Genomic DNA, 15087 nt, shown 5'->3' on the forward strand with positions numbered 1-15087 from the left:
TCAAAGCCTGTATTCTGCGTATGTAGGCATGAATGAAAAAGACATCTCTATTTTATATATAAGCCTCTCCTACAAACTCTTCATGATAGCAAATCACCTCAACAACAAAAAAAAAAAATGATGTTTTCTTTCTTTTTAGGGGAAATTCGAACTCCACTTACAAAAAAAGAAAAGGGCACATCTACAATGATACATAAGCAAAGAAAACGAGAACTCCAAAAATTATATATGGTCGACACCAAAAAGAAAACTAGAGAAATCACAAAAAATAATCAGGGGTCTTACGGGTAGTATCGGGTTCAACTTGTCGGGGAGCTGGATCGAACTGGAGGAAGTTCTGCTCCATGTTCTCTCCTATCTCTAAGATCGCTGCCATGTTTCCACACCGATAGCAATAGTTTGGTGCACTAAACACAGTCACCACATTCTTATCCTATTACCATAAAAAAGGGGAGATATCAACAAATCAACCTACAAGACAGACCAATCATGCAGTAGAACCTTGAGCAGAGAGATGAATGTACATACCTGACACCAGTTAAAACCTTCCATGACAAGTTGATGCGCTCTTGATATGAGACTGAGTCCATTGTTGTGATTAAACTGAGCTGCGATATCCTGTCCGAAGGTATAACCAGCACCTCGTGGAGATATTCCCCATCCACAGCGATCATCGGGATCAGACCATAGTAAATCACACATTGGTCCTTCATGTGGAACCTACAGATCACACCTTACATAGTTCAAAAAGACGACCCCTAATATCTCAAGTAAAGAGAATATGCAGAGACACAGGAAGAGAGTATAACTCTTCCAACTAAGTCCAACCTAAGTAAGGCCTTAAGCAGAGAAAAAGAAAGGTATACCTCTTGTATCCGATCCAAGCTTCGGATATTATCAAGGGTATCTAGAGACGGTGAAAGCCCTCCATGCAAACAGAAAACCTGTAATGGATAAAAAATCTGATGAGTCAAAATCTGTAACTAAGGAGAAAGATGTCTCAAACACCCAACTGTGAAAAGAACAGCTCAAACCTGAGACTCTATGAGGGCTGTAAGAGGAAGATAATCAAAAAGGTCTGTAAAATATTTCCAGACATTAGCATTCCCGTACTTCCTCAAGCATTCATCATAAAAACCATAGCTGAAACAGAGACGCAAAAACGCGCATTAGACTCAGACATCAGACATAAAACACACATCATTCGTAACAAAACATTATGCTTACTAAAAAAAACAAGAGCTTACACTTGGGTAATCTGCCGACTCTCGTGATTCCCTCGCAAGATTGTGAGTCTATCCCTGTATCGAACTTTCAGCGCCACCAATAAAGAAACTGTCTCTACTGAATAGTAACCACGGTCTGCAAAGAACAAAAGTAAGACAATAAGAAACCAACAATTAGCTAGTAGCTAAACCAGCAAACTTGGATCATACTCACACTTGATTTAATAACTACAAAAAGCTGTCACCATAGTATATTAACACACCATTGAATGGTTAAAAATTCAAGATTCAAAAAGGCTATAATTCATTAGAAGTGTAATTATTAAAGTGAGCATCACAAAGGCTCTCTAAAATCGGGAAATTTCAGTACCTAAACACTCGAAAAGCAGAACACACAACAAGTAACTCACTTCAGATATTTAAACAAAAAAGGTGATACTTTTCAAAGATTCACCAATTTCCAATAAAAAAAAAACGCAGATCTAAAAAAAAGAAAGGGAGGGAAGAAGAAGAAGAAGAAGGACAGACCTACATAGTCACCCATGAAGAGGTAGTTAGTATCAGGAGCGTTACCACCGATACGAAAGAGCTCAATAAGGTCATAAAACTGGCCGTGAATATCGCCGCAAACGGTAACAGGACACTTGACAGGCTGAACATTGTATTCCTCAACAAGGATCGCTCTCGCTTGATCGCACAGCGTCCTCACATCCGCCTCCGATAACGGTTTACACTCCATCAGCTGCTCGATCTGACGGTCCAGATCTCCGTTCGACGGCATCTCGATATAAGCCACCCCCACCGATCCGATCCTAATATACTCACAGATGGATGAAGAAGATGAAATCGCCGCCGGAGATTGTATCCGCCAGGCTAAATATGTTCGAACCGGAGATCAAAGCCTGTCTCTTTGGTCTTCCCTGTTCAGCTTCTCTTCTCTCTCTCTCTCGTAGCTGAGAAACAGAAAATGGATTTTTTTTTGGTCGGAACAAAAAAATGGATATTTGTGTTTTGTTTGTTAGACTTACACCAACCAAAAAAAAAAAAAAAAAAAAAGTGGGCAGTCTTTTTTTTTTTGCAATAAAAAGTGGGCAGTCTAAAAGAGACACAAGTACAAATGTTTTGTGACCCGGTTTAAGTTCGGTTTTCTTGTTAATTTTTTGATAATTTTTTTTTGAACAAATTTTCAAAGAGTTGATTTCTAAATCCATATGCAATTGTAAATTCTAAAAATCAAAAGATATGGATTTTGAAATAACATGTTTTATCCTTGGATTTGAATTTTTCTATTTTACACTTTCAAATCCATTCAAATTCATTTAAAACATAACGTAGATTTTGAAATCCAAAAACAAATCATTAATAAATAACATGAGATTTTAACAAGTATTTGTAAATCATATAACCAATAACATATAATTTTGATAATTATTTTAAAATCAATGATTGAATAACACATAATTTTTGTCTGGATTTCCAAATCTATTAAAATCATAGAACCAATAACCCCCTATATTTTTTTTTCTTATGATAAATTCTCACTGGCACATAAACAAGCACCGAGAATTTGTGGTTTCCAATGGCATGCCACTGGTTTTTAAACCGAATCTTGATGTGGACAAAGTGAAGAACACGGTGGTATACGCTGAAGTTGGTAAAGACTTTGTTGACCTACTCTACGGGTTCTTGTCCCTGCCATTGGGCATTGTGATGCGCTTGCTGGATAAGGAGAATCATACTCCAATTAGATGTTTGAGCAACTTGTACAAGAGTGTGGATGATATGGGCATTAATGATTTCTGGTATGAGGAGTGCCAGCGGTTGCTACTGTTCCAATATAATTGAGAGAAAATCAATGCAGACTTCTACATCTTGATGATGATACTCAGGCGTTCATGTGCTATAAATGTTTGGGTGCTAAAGAGACTGATAGATGCAAAAAGTATCTTAGCAGTTTCAAAAATTGTTTATGTCAATGTGGCAAGTCGATGACCTTGGAGTGTGAGGAACATGTACCTCTAGGTTCAAAACAATTGAACTCAGTCTAGCTGTTTCTTGAAATATCGATGAAAAAGAATCATAACGAGCTTTTTTGTGATTGGTTAAGATCAAAAGAATTGGAAATGGAGAAATTATTTGCGTCGATAAGACATCACGACTCACGAGCTTTATATATATATATCCTAGATAATATCTTGCATATTGTTGTATAATAGAATATGTTAATTAATTTAAATTTATTTGATAATTATTAGGAAAAAACATAACAAATTAATTTAAATGTTATTAACATTTTTATATATTCTAGTCATACCATATTAAAAGGTATAACTTATTTAAATATATCGTATATAGATATCTCTTGAATATATTTGTTTTTTAATTGTTCAAATTTGATAATAAATTTTATTAGTATTTTTGAACATTTGTGGTACAAATCTTATTAATGATCAAAAAAATTTTACTATGAAGTTTAAATATCTATTTAAGTGTTTTGTATAAACTAACACATAACCTAGTATTTAATAATTAAAAACTAAATGGTTTTGAAAGTAAAAAATTATACATATTTCATATAAAATCATTTGAGATGACGAATGTTGACCTCTCTTCACAAATCATTTAAGTTCGGTTTTCTTGTTAATTTTTTGATAATTTATATTTTTCCTGTATGATTCCGTTGGTTTTAAAGTTAGTTACATTAGGATTGAGGCCAAACCGGATAGGATTTGGATTGTAATCAGTGACACGTTTGGAGTCGAGCTGTGTGTTTATAGTTTTAATTTGTGTAAACGACTAGTAATCGACAAATCACTTCCTCGATCAATGGGCCTGGACTATGGACAAGGGGAATGGGGTGAGTAAAATTGCAAGAAAAAGGGAAAAAAAAATGAAAGGGGGCGTTCCGAGAATTGAACTCGGGACCTCTCGCACCCTAAGCGAGAATCATACCACTAGACCAAACGCCCATTGATGCTAACCCATACGGTAAGTCTTTAAAATCAACTATAATTTACTGAACCATTAATTTTCGTAGTCGACCGAACATTCTTCATTTTCTTACATATCATATCATATCAGTTGTTAGAAAATGTGACCAAGATTTTTTTTAGATAAAAATGAGGATATTTATCTTTTACTTTTACTAAATTAATTATAAGTTTATAACTATTATGGAATAAAAAATCGCAAATAAAATTATTAAAGTTTGTTAATATTATTTAAAAAATGTAGTATATAATTTTGGATTATAAATAATAATTATTTTTAGATTATTACCGTTTTTAGATTTTTTAGACTTCGGTTGATAACATATGATAATTTTATGGCATAAGTTACATTTTATCTTACACATTACATTATGTAAATTTTCTTATCAATGTAACTATAAACACATACATGTTACCAACGGGAACCATATGACATATGTACCATGTTTTTACTGAATAAAAATGAAAAACCTTATATTGTGCTTTGACTTGTATATTTTTGGGGTCAAATAACATAATTGAAAGCCAAAATTTTGATTTGGAATTAAAAAATACCCAAATGTGTAACCTTCCACAGCACTCCGAAGGTCTGATGTTACAGACATGAAGATTTTGTTGTGTGTATATATAACAAGTTCCTCCTCTCTTCTTTTCCTCCTCCCTCCGCACCCAAAACCCCCAGGGAGAGAGAGAGAGAGAGAAGTGAGATTGCTCCTAATCAGAAGCAATCTCACCTTTGGGATAACATATTTTTCTTCCCGGTGACTCGAAAAACGAAGCTTCTTTTGCTTTTCATTTCACAAAGGTTCTACTTGAAAACTCCGGCGGCTAACGTTTTCGCCGATCTTCTCACTTCTCTTTCGAAGTTTCGTCTTCTAACCAAGGAAACGAAATAAGCTCCTCTTCACCTTTTGAGTAACGTGATCCGTTTCTAACAAAGGTTTCAAAATCAAAATCTCTGATTTTTTTTTTTTTTTTTTCCATTTTTGTTCGATTTTTCCGATGATAGATCTATTAGTAGGGTTAACGATTCCGTACTGTTTCTATGGACTTGGATTTATTTTCAGGGTTCTTCGTTTTGTTTGGCTGCTAAAAAAAGAAACCTGATTTTTTTTTTTCTTGGAAGAAGAGATGAAGAGACTTAGAGACGATGTTCAACCTGAACCTCAACCTCAAAAGCGAAGGACTGAGGTTTCATCTCGAGGAGAAACGTAAATCTCTCTTTTTCAATTTCGCTTTTGTTCTGTGGTCATTAAGTTGAAAAAAATCTTCTTCAATGTAGTTAGCTAGAGTTTTGAATATGCTTTTAAAGTGTTTTAAGTTACATGTGTTTTGTGCAATGCAGAAACAAGCAACCTAAAACCCTTGATGCCCTGACGTATCTCAAATCTGTTAAGGAAATTTTTCATGACAATAAAGAGAAATATGAGTCATTCCTTGAGCTCATGAAGGACTTTAAAGCTCAGAGGTATATTTTACTTCGCTCTTCTCTTCTCGTTTTTAGTTTCATTCTGTCTTGTTTATAGAGGTCACAGAAGGAATGCGTGTATTTGTGAAATGTCACAATGTGAACTGCGTGTGTTTATGGTCTCTTATGTTGCTTGCAGAATCGACACTGAAGGTGTCATAGAAAGGATTAAAGAATTGTTCAAGGGTTACAAGGACCTACTTTTAGGTTTTAATACTTTCTTGCCCAAAGGATATAAAATAACCCTTCAGCCGGAGGAAGAGAAACCTAAGGTCCGGGTGGATTTCAAAGACGCTATCGGTTTTGTCACCAAGATTAAGGTTTGTATGTGATGTGGTAATTCTACGGTAATGTTGATTTTTTTTATCAGTTAAGGTTTACTGGTGTTTCTTATTTTGCAGACGAGGTTCGGAGATGATGAACGTGCGTACAAAAGTTTTTTAGACATCCTGAATATGTATAGAAAGGAAAGAAAGTCCATCTCTGAGGTCTACAAAGAGGTATGTTTATTGTTAATGCACAGACTGTTAACTCTTCAAACTTTCTGCTTCACATGTTACTTGTTAAAGAGACAGTTCTCTGATATTGTCTGTTGTGTAGGTTACTATGCTATTCAAGGGTCATGAAGATCTACTCATGGAGTTCGTTAATTTCTTACCTAATTGTCCAGAATCAGCTCCTTCAGCTAAGAAGGCAGTACAGCGTCACAAGGGCACTGAAACTTCTGATAAGGTTACTCTTATTCATCTTTGTAAGGATAGCAATATTGCAGTTAGTAAGGTTTTAATGGTGGCAGAAATCCGTTATGGCCATACATCCTTCCTTCACTCTTTTAAGAGTCTCATAATTTAAGATCAAGATAAAATATGCATTTTACATAGGGATTTTTTTGAGTGAGAAGTTGATACACTCTTATTTACGCAGAAACTAAAACTGCGATGTAAGCTTGAGGATAATTCTGAACACTCTGACCAACGAGAAGATGGTGATGAGAACCTTGTCGCTTGTTCCCCTGGTAATTCTCTGAGTCTGTTACATTTTTCCTATAGTTCAGCTTTATGATTGTGAAAATGTCTTCCATTATCTAGTGAATTCAATATAAGCAAGCAAGTCTTCTCTGTCACAAATGTGCCATCATTTTGAATACTGTGACCATGGTCAATTTTTTGTTTGTTTATGACTTAAGTAATCAGTGGTATGTATCTTGGTCTTGGTGTTCAATTATGTTTTAACTTTTTGCATAATTTTTCTCTTCATTTTTCTTTACTGATCATACCCAATCTTAACCTTTTGCAGAATCCTTCTCTTCATTTTTGTTATACTGTGATCATTCCCAATCTTGTTTTTGTTTATGGTTGAAGTGGTCAGTAATTTATATCTGGTAATGAGGTAGTTAATTTTTGCAGACTCCCTTGTCAAAGAAGGTCATCCAGGAGATTTTCAAGATGATGAAAATAGAGAAGATACTGAAACAGATACAGCAGATAGAACTGAAAAAAGTGCAGCATCTGGCAGTAAAGATATCGGAATACACAAACCCACCACCCCGTATGTGGGAACACCTATAAATGAACTTGATCTCTCTGAATGCACTCAGTGTACGCCAAGTTATCGGCTCCTGCCAAAGGATGTGGGTTTTTCCTTAAATAATATTGTTCTATTACACTTTAATTTACTGTATCATTTTGTTCTCTTATAATCATATGGTTGGTCTTTTCCCATGCAGTATGCAGTTGAGATTCCAAGCTACAGAAATACACTTGGTAAAAAGACACTCAATGACCACCTGGTATCTGTCACCTCCGGGAGTGAAGATTACTCATTCAGTCATATGCGCAAAAACCAGTATGAAGAAAGCTTATTTCGGTGTGAGGATGATAGGTATGATCTGGTAGTTTGATGAAAAATCTCGTTATCCACCTTGTATATACAGTATAGTAGGCTCATATATCCTCGTTCTATGACCATATAGATTTTCTCCTATTACTCTGGCATGCTTAAGTTTATCTTTTATGTGGTAGGGACTTCTCTCCTTTCATATAGTTTGTCTGGAACCTATCATGTAGAAATGGTGATTCTTTGTTGTTGATAGAATCCCTCAGTTTAACATTCCTAATGCGTGTTCAGGTATGAAATGGACATGTTACTAGGATCTGTAAGTTCAGCAATCAAACACGTGGAAAGCCTTCTGGAAAAGATGAACAACAACACTATCTCAGTAGACACTACTATATGTATCGAGAAACACTTATCAGGTAAGTTGTTAGTTTGGAACAAATCTAGTTTGGCTATAGATTGTCTGTTCTTCATTCATTTGTGCTATAACACTCTATGTGATTGTATCTAATAGCTATGAACTTAAGATGCATTGAGCGGTTATACGGTGATAATGGGCTTGATGTCATGGATCTTTTGAAGAAGAACATGCATAGTGCTTTACCGGTGACACTGACGCGCTTGAAGCAGAAGCAAGAAGAATGGGCAAGGTGCCACTCTGATTTCCAGAAAGTTTGGGCTGAAGTATATGCTAAGAATCACCACAAGTCACTAGATCATCGTAGTTTCTATTTCAAGCAGCAGGACTCTAAGAACTTGAGCACAAAATGTAAGCTTCTTTATCAAAATTGTACTTATTAAGTTCATTATGTGAAAATCTCAACCTACTTTAGGATTGATAAAACCACATCCATTAGCAACTTCTTTCTCAATCTCGTCATTTTGAAGAGAGGATGGTGAAGCGAGAGAAAGTGCTGTTTTATTTTTCAATAATAGATTGCTGATTATGAGAGGAGAGTGAAACCATATTTTGTATTTATTTCGGAGTCACAGTTTTGCATCAATGCCATTGTTTCGTTGTGGAATACAGGTTTAGTGGCAGAGATAAAAGATATCAGTGAGAAAAGGCATCAAGAAGATCTGCTTCAAGCTATTGCTGTTAGAACTATGCCCTCTTTTACTCCGGATTTGGAGTTTGATTATTGTGATACACAAATTCACGAGGATTTATATCTGCTAATCAAGTATTACTGTGAAGAAATATGTGCCACTGAACAATCAGATAAGGTAATGAAGCTGTGGATAACCTTTTTGGAGCCCATGTTTGGCACTCTTTCGAGGTCTCAAGGTGACCTTGCTACGGAAGATGTATCAAAGTTGAAAAACAACCAAGAATTGCATGATGCATGCGTGGCAGTGAAGGACAGCTCTTCTGGGTCAAAGGGTAAACATCCAATATCCCCAAAACTGCTGAAAGATAATCCAACAATGCAAGGAAGCTCGCCTGGGAAAGATGTCTCAGCCAATATAATGAAAGCTGCTCAGCATGATAAACTGCAAGATGATACAGATATGTCTTATGAGGTAACCCCTTGTGTGTGTGGAATTGTTTTTAAACTCAGGTTGTATGCACTTCAGTTGTGATGAAATTAAATAAGAGGTTTCCTTACTTAGTTATCAAATTGACACCTTGATGAGCAATCAGTAGAGACCAGTCATCAGTATATCTATTTACGAAACTTTATTGATGTTTACCTAATTTGGTTCATTGTCCGCAGGTTATTCAGTCTACCAAACTTGTGTCAGCCAGAAACGATCAGATAATGGAGGATGTATCAGTGGTAAATCATGAGGCTGAGCGAGAAGAGGGTGAATTATCTCCCACTAACAGTTGTGAGCAAGGTAACTTTGATGTTAGCGGACAAAATGGCCTCAAGCCTTTACAAAGGGTGATGGACAATGTAACAAGCAATACATACCAGCAAAGTTGTGATAAAAAGGGAGCATATTGCACTGAAACGGGAACAAAGGGAAATACTCACCCTGAAGATGACGAAAATTGTCACAAGTTATCAGAGGATAATGAGACCGCCTCTGAAAAGGTTGCTTCAGGAACCAAGTCTGGTTGTCATGAAAAGCATAAGGAGCCTATTAGTGTGGCTGGAGAGGTGGCTAATGGAAAAGAAGGTGAAGATGGATCCTTTGCATTTACAGAGCGGTTTCTGCAAACTGTAAAACCTGTTGCCAAGCATGTGTCTTGGCCACTGCAAGCTAGTGAAACTTGCTCTCAGAATGATTCTCGAGTTTTTTACGGGAATGATTCTTATTATGTGCTATTTAGGCTTCATCAAGTAAGGAATTTTTTGAAGCAAGTTTCTCAAGTCGTTAATATTCTTGCTATTTTTCTCCTCCCGTGTTAATTTTCATATTCTTCTGCTAATTTTCCAGATGTTGTATGAGAGAATACAATCAGCAAAGAAACATTCAGAAAAGAAGTGGAAGGCTCCGGATAACACAACTCCTGATTCTTATCCCAGGTGATTTGTCTTCCAATTTAACGTCTTTGTACTGAAAAATGGTTCGTTACTAATTTTGGAAGCATAACACTTTTAGGTTCATAGATGCACTCTATAATTTACTTGACGGCTCTAGTGACAATACAAAGTTTGAAGATGAATGCCGAGCTATTTTTGGAGCACAGTCATATGTTCTTTTCACATTGGACAAGTTAGTTCAGAAGTTTGTTAAGCATGTAAGCAAAATTAGTATATTGTCATCTCAACCCTCAACTTCCATTTCTCTTATTTTTATCTCTCTCTTTCTTGACATTGGGATGGTTTGGATATGCTTCAGCTGCATGCTGTTGCAGCTGATGAGACAGACACCAAGCTTCGACAACTACATGCGTATGAGAACTACAGAAAACTGGGGAGATTCGTTGATCTAGTGTATCATGAGAATGCACGTGCCCTCCTCCATGAGGCAAACATATACCGGATCAGATATGTAGGTTTCTCTTAATTATGCATCTTTGTCCATTCAAATTCCATAATGTACTCTTATAACTTTGGAACTGATTGCAGTCATCAGCAAAAACACGTCTCTCTATTCAGCTTATGAACTGCGGGAATAACCAGCCTGAAGTAGCTGGTGTAGCCATGGAGCCGGATTTTGCAAATTATCTACAAAAAAAATTTCTGACATCCGTCAATGATGATGAGAATCATGGACTGTTTTTGAAAAGGTGAAGGAAGCATGATAAAAGCATATGGTGTGTATGTGTTACATATATATATATATATATATATATTCTTTAGGTCCACAATAACATTTAACCATACTCGTGCAGGAACAAGGAGAAATTCACTAATGTAAATGAATCTTCGGGGGATACAATTGCAATGGAAGGATTGAGTATTATTAACGAGATTGAATGTAAAATGGCTTGCAGTTCTTCAAAGGTACAACATATAATGAAACTCTTTTGTGTTGGGAAAACTTGCTGTCTAAAATGTACATTTGTGGATGGCTGAACCTTACTTTGCCAATGATTAAACTGCTGTAGGTGAAGTATGTAGCAAACACATCAGATCTTTTGTATAGAAACAAACAGGGGAAACAGAATTCAAAGGGACCGAGGCTTAAAAGAGTTAGTGAAATTTCGAAACAGAGAAGAATATCGCGGTTTCACATTATGCTGAATTGCAAACTTTGTGCCTTGCCTCCTATATAACCTGGTTCGTACTCAATTCTTCCATTAAATTTTCCCTCTTGCATCACATAAAGGCCGTGAGAATTTCCTTTGATGTATTGCTTCTACATTTGCGATACTTAATCTTGTTTCTGGTGTGTTAGTGTTGAGGTTCCTGATGGTAGCGGCTCTTATGGCTCTTAGAGGTTATGCAAAGCTTTTGGTGGTGGAGAAGTTTACTTGTTTTTTGACGTGAGATGAACTAGGATCGTATAGCTCATGATTCACTAGGCCACATTTGTTTTGTTTTGCGTTTGGAGCCTTACATTTTGGTGTATAGTTTTATCAGAATAGATGATACGAAAGTTGCCAAAATCGAAGACTCTAATTTTGTTCATTCATCATATACTTCCTTTCACATTTTATCTTAGAGAATGTGGAATAGTTTTTGGATGAAAAGAAAAATAAATCTAAATCAACTAACATGTAAATCGAACGTAGCACCGTTCAATATACGATGACCAGTCCGGATCAGATCACCCAATCTGAAAGTTATTAAAAAACAAAAAAATGGTTATCGACTAGTGCAATGGTAAAATAAAAGCTTTTCCCACAATAGACTTTAAAACAGAGTTGTGCATTTTAAATTAATACTTTAATAGATATAACCTAACTACCACCACCATGCCTAAAACTATTAACAAGAGAGATTTTAATAATGTAAATTAATTTCAATTTTTAATAATAGAAGACACGCGTAGATCAACACCTAGTAAGCCTATATATTGCACATCTTCCAAACTTGTACTCATAGCATTACAAAGGCTTTCTATACTAACAAACCAGTCAAAATGGCACACAGTGTCAAATCTAGAATTGAGTCTAAGCCAATATGAAGATGATCCTTGGGTTCTAACGAAGAAGCTAACTGACTCTGATGTTAGCATTAAGGCTCAGCTCTATTTACCGAAACAACTGATGGAGCAGTTTATAGTACCGGAGATGGGCAATGATCTTGTCCAGAAATTGGCAGCTGGCGTTGATGTCAAAGTCAGAGATGTTGACCGTATTGACCATTCTTACACCGTAAATCTTAAACTACGCAAAGACCAGCAGTATCATTTCGGAAAAGGATGGCACCTCTTAAAAAATACCAAGGGTTTGATAAAGGGAGATTTTATTGGGCTCTATTGGGATAAGTTGGCAGGAGAATTCAAGTTCAAGCATCTCAAAACTCAGTCACCTCAAATGCCTAGTAGTAGTAGTAGTAGTGGTAAAGGGGAAACTTCGACACAGGAGAAACAAATACTCAAGTAACACAACCATCACAGAATTAAAGACAAAAAGAGAGATTAACCTTAACGTATATATATATATATATATATATATATATATATATATATATATATATATATATATATATTGTGGAAATATACACACATATGCATGCATATATAGGATCATTACGTAGAGACTGCATACTAAAAACTAGAAAGGTAGACTAATTAAAGACATACTTTGGTCGTGTACTCGTGTTATCCTCAGCACAATGATAGAAAAATAAAATATGCTTCTCGTTATGAGTTTAATCAATAAATCTTTCACATTCTAAAAATATTTCGTAGTTAACAAGATAGCTAAAGAATGGCAGAAAACCTCAATTCATTTTTAGTGAAATTTGTATAATTTTAAGTTAGTCATCTATACATTCATATAGTTGTAGGTTGTTCACATATTGTAGTTTACATATATAGTTTTAGCATTTTAGCCTTCATGACTTTTGCGGATCCTAGCAAACCTTATGGCCGTTAATATCGTAAGCACTCTTCAAAACCTCTTCTGGAATCGGAGACTTTGGAATGAAAGATGACAAAGACACAATCTGAGTCCTAGGGTTCTGACTACTCAGCCCAGATACTGCCAAAGCTGAGCACACCGTATCAATGTTATAGAGAAAATGGATCAACCCTTTGGGAAAAACGAATGTCTCACCCGGATGAAGCTCCTGGGTGAAGACCCGACCCGACGTATCCACGAACCCTACGAGAAGCACACCGTCGAGGCAGACCGTCACTTCGGAGGCACGTGGGTGCACGTGCGGTGGAACGGTGCCGGAGGCTCCGAAGTCGAGCCGGGCCATTGTGAGGCCCATTGTGTTGAGACCTGGGAGGTTGGCGGTCGTGGTGACAGTGACGTTGATCATAAAAGGTTTGACATGAGTGTTTCCGGGTCTGGATAATGCGGAGGTTTTAAAGTCGGAGACGGTGGCTTGTGTCGGATCTTTGCAAAGTACGCCGTTGATAAAGATTTGTTGGTGAGATAAAGGAGGAAGAAAAACGCAGTAGTCTTGGAGCGAGTCCGGGTCAGATTTTACCCCAACCATCAGAAATGTGAACGTTAATAGTAAGTTTAGAAGCATAGTGAGAGAGAAGTAAAAGTTGAGTTGGAGTTTGCAAATAATGAACTTGAGAGTAAATGATGTTTAATAAGTAATTTTTAATATCTTCTGCTTGCTTTACAACTTTCTATAGTATATTTTCATCCTTTATATTCAAAAGTTTGGACATAAATACTCTTTGTTCGTGTTACAGAAGAAGCAAGACAACGTTCATTGTGCTGTAAACCAAGAAAAATAAAGTTCAATTGTAGTGCTGCAGAATTTTAATTTAAGCAAAAGTCATTGGTAAGAATTTATTAGCCGTTAAGCAAAGAAAAATAAAACTTCCCTTCATGCAATGGCCTTTCTCATACAATACGATCACTTCTAAGAAAAAACGTAAATTTTTGAAGATCCGATCGATAGCACTAAACAGTATTCCCAGAACCGGTTGAACTAACCATGTTTAGATAGAATGAAACACAAGGTTTTTGTTGCTAATATTTTGATGTTAATATAGTGATCAATGGTGCATGTAAAAGAGTTATCTAACAATCTTGATTATATCACAGTGTATGTATCTTGACAACATGTCTATTAAAATTATGCGTTTGACCCCTAATAATTTTAAAACGATATTATTGAGTTGAATAAAATGTGATTTTTCAATTTCAATACATGTTAATCAAAAGGACGAAACACAAATTTACACTGTAACGGTCTTCGAACATTGAACAAAAAATTATTAACTAGAGGTAGATAAACTCAAGTAATGTACTAACTAGTTGGTCTCCGTAACAAAAAAGAAACAATTCAAAATCATTAATTCGAATACCGACAGCAAGAAAGAATCTAATTTTACTTGACGTTGTTTCCACTTCGAAGATAACGGAAATAAGATTCATACTTTTCAAAAAAAATTAAGGATAATTTAACATTTACACCAACAAAAAAATTAAGGATATATTTTCTTCAAAAAAATAGCAAAGTAGTAGTAGCCGTGGACAAAAGTAATCTATAACATGTCAAGAGTAAAGCAAAAAACGTGGAAAGACACATGCAACAGCGATCGGGACACTACAGTAACCAAAGATGACAAAAGAAAAAAAAAAGAAAAAAAAGATATGGTAGGGAGATTTATTCCCCCCACATGAAGGGACAAAACGCAAACCAAGGAAATTTTTTTTGTTATAAATTTTTAAAATACGCCAAACGTGAGGAGTATCGTTTTGGGATGATTTTGTTGTCGACAATAATTAATGATTTTGTTTCTATATACATTGCATCTACTAAATTTTATAATTTGAATTCATCCTTCCAATGTGGTTGGCTCTGTCATTAACAGTATACGACTATTAGTATCACTAATCTGATTCTTTATTCTTTATCTTTTGTTGTTTCATAGTAATTTAATAAGTGAACAAAAGTCATGTGTGGAAACAGTTTTGTTCATCGGTTGAGTTTAAAGAAAAAGAACACCCAAGTTTAAAATTTGGATTACAAGCTAAACTAAAAATATAAAATGAATGAGAATATCAATTGGACCATGTTCATCAGTT

General features: G+C 35.6%; 2 protein-coding genes, 1 non-coding gene and 2 pseudogenes across 6 annotated transcripts; 2 read left to right on the plus strand and 3 right to left on the minus strand.

Moving 5' to 3' along the window:
* Positions 1-29: 29 nt before the first annotated feature.
* Positions 30-2315, minus strand: LOC104739657 (serine/threonine-protein phosphatase PP2A-2 catalytic subunit). Its single transcript, XM_010460089.2, has 6 exons — positions 1755-2315; positions 1248-1362; positions 1035-1143; positions 867-944; positions 529-720; positions 30-433 (listed from the first exon to the last, which is right to left on the minus strand). Exons 1-6 carry the CDS (start codon positions 2005-2007, stop codon positions 260-262), a joined length of 921 nt encoding a protein of 306 aa, XP_010458391.1. The 5' UTR covers positions 2008-2315; the 3' UTR covers positions 30-259.
* Positions 2316-4123: 1808 nt separating this feature from the next.
* Positions 4124-4195, minus strand: TRNAP-AGG (transfer RNA proline (anticodon AGG)). Its single transcript has one exon. It is a non-coding gene; the product is annotated as a tRNA-Pro (tRNA).
* Positions 4196-4702: 507 nt separating this feature from the next.
* Positions 4703-11555, plus strand: LOC104743213 (paired amphipathic helix protein Sin3-like 6). 4 transcript variants are annotated; one of them, XR_015580301.1, is made up of 20 exons: positions 4703-5156; positions 5346-5427; positions 5562-5684; positions 5824-6004; positions 6086-6184; positions 6285-6416; positions 6609-6699; positions 7091-7314; positions 7411-7565; positions 7812-7939; positions 8035-8289; positions 8551-9044; positions 9239-9811; positions 9909-9997; positions 10074-10212; positions 10314-10466; positions 10544-10731; positions 10810-10921; positions 11026-11197; positions 11316-11555. XR_015580301.1 is itself a non-coding variant. In XM_087485031.1 (20 exons), exons 2-19 carry the CDS (start codon positions 5348-5350, stop codon positions 11191-11193), a joined length of 3357 nt encoding a protein of 1118 aa, XP_087341157.1. In that variant the 5' UTR covers positions 4703-5156; positions 5346-5347; the 3' UTR covers positions 11194-11197; positions 11316-11555. The 4 variants fall into 4 exon arrangements, 2 of the variants coding, with proteins under 2 accessions (XP_087341157.1, XP_087341155.1); XM_087485031.1 differs by having other exon boundaries at positions 10544-10704; XR_015580300.1 differs by having other exon boundaries at positions 4718-5156; positions 5284-5427.
* A 113-nt stretch (positions 11556-11668) lies between these two features.
* LOC104743214 (B3 domain-containing protein At1g10455 pseudogene) lies at positions 11669-12468 on the plus strand (annotated as a pseudogene).
* Positions 12469-12915: 447 nt separating this feature from the next.
* Positions 12916-13660, minus strand: LOC104739658 (germin-like protein subfamily 1 member 1 pseudogene; annotated as a pseudogene).
* Between the last annotated feature and the right edge of the window lie 1427 nt (positions 13661-15087).

The sequence above is a fragment of the Camelina sativa genome, chromosome 14, assembly GCF_030686135.1.
Source record: "Camelina sativa cultivar CO46 ecotype springtype chromosome 14, ASM3068613v1".
NCBI lineage: Eukaryota > Viridiplantae > Streptophyta > Magnoliopsida > Brassicales > Brassicaceae > Camelina > Camelina sativa.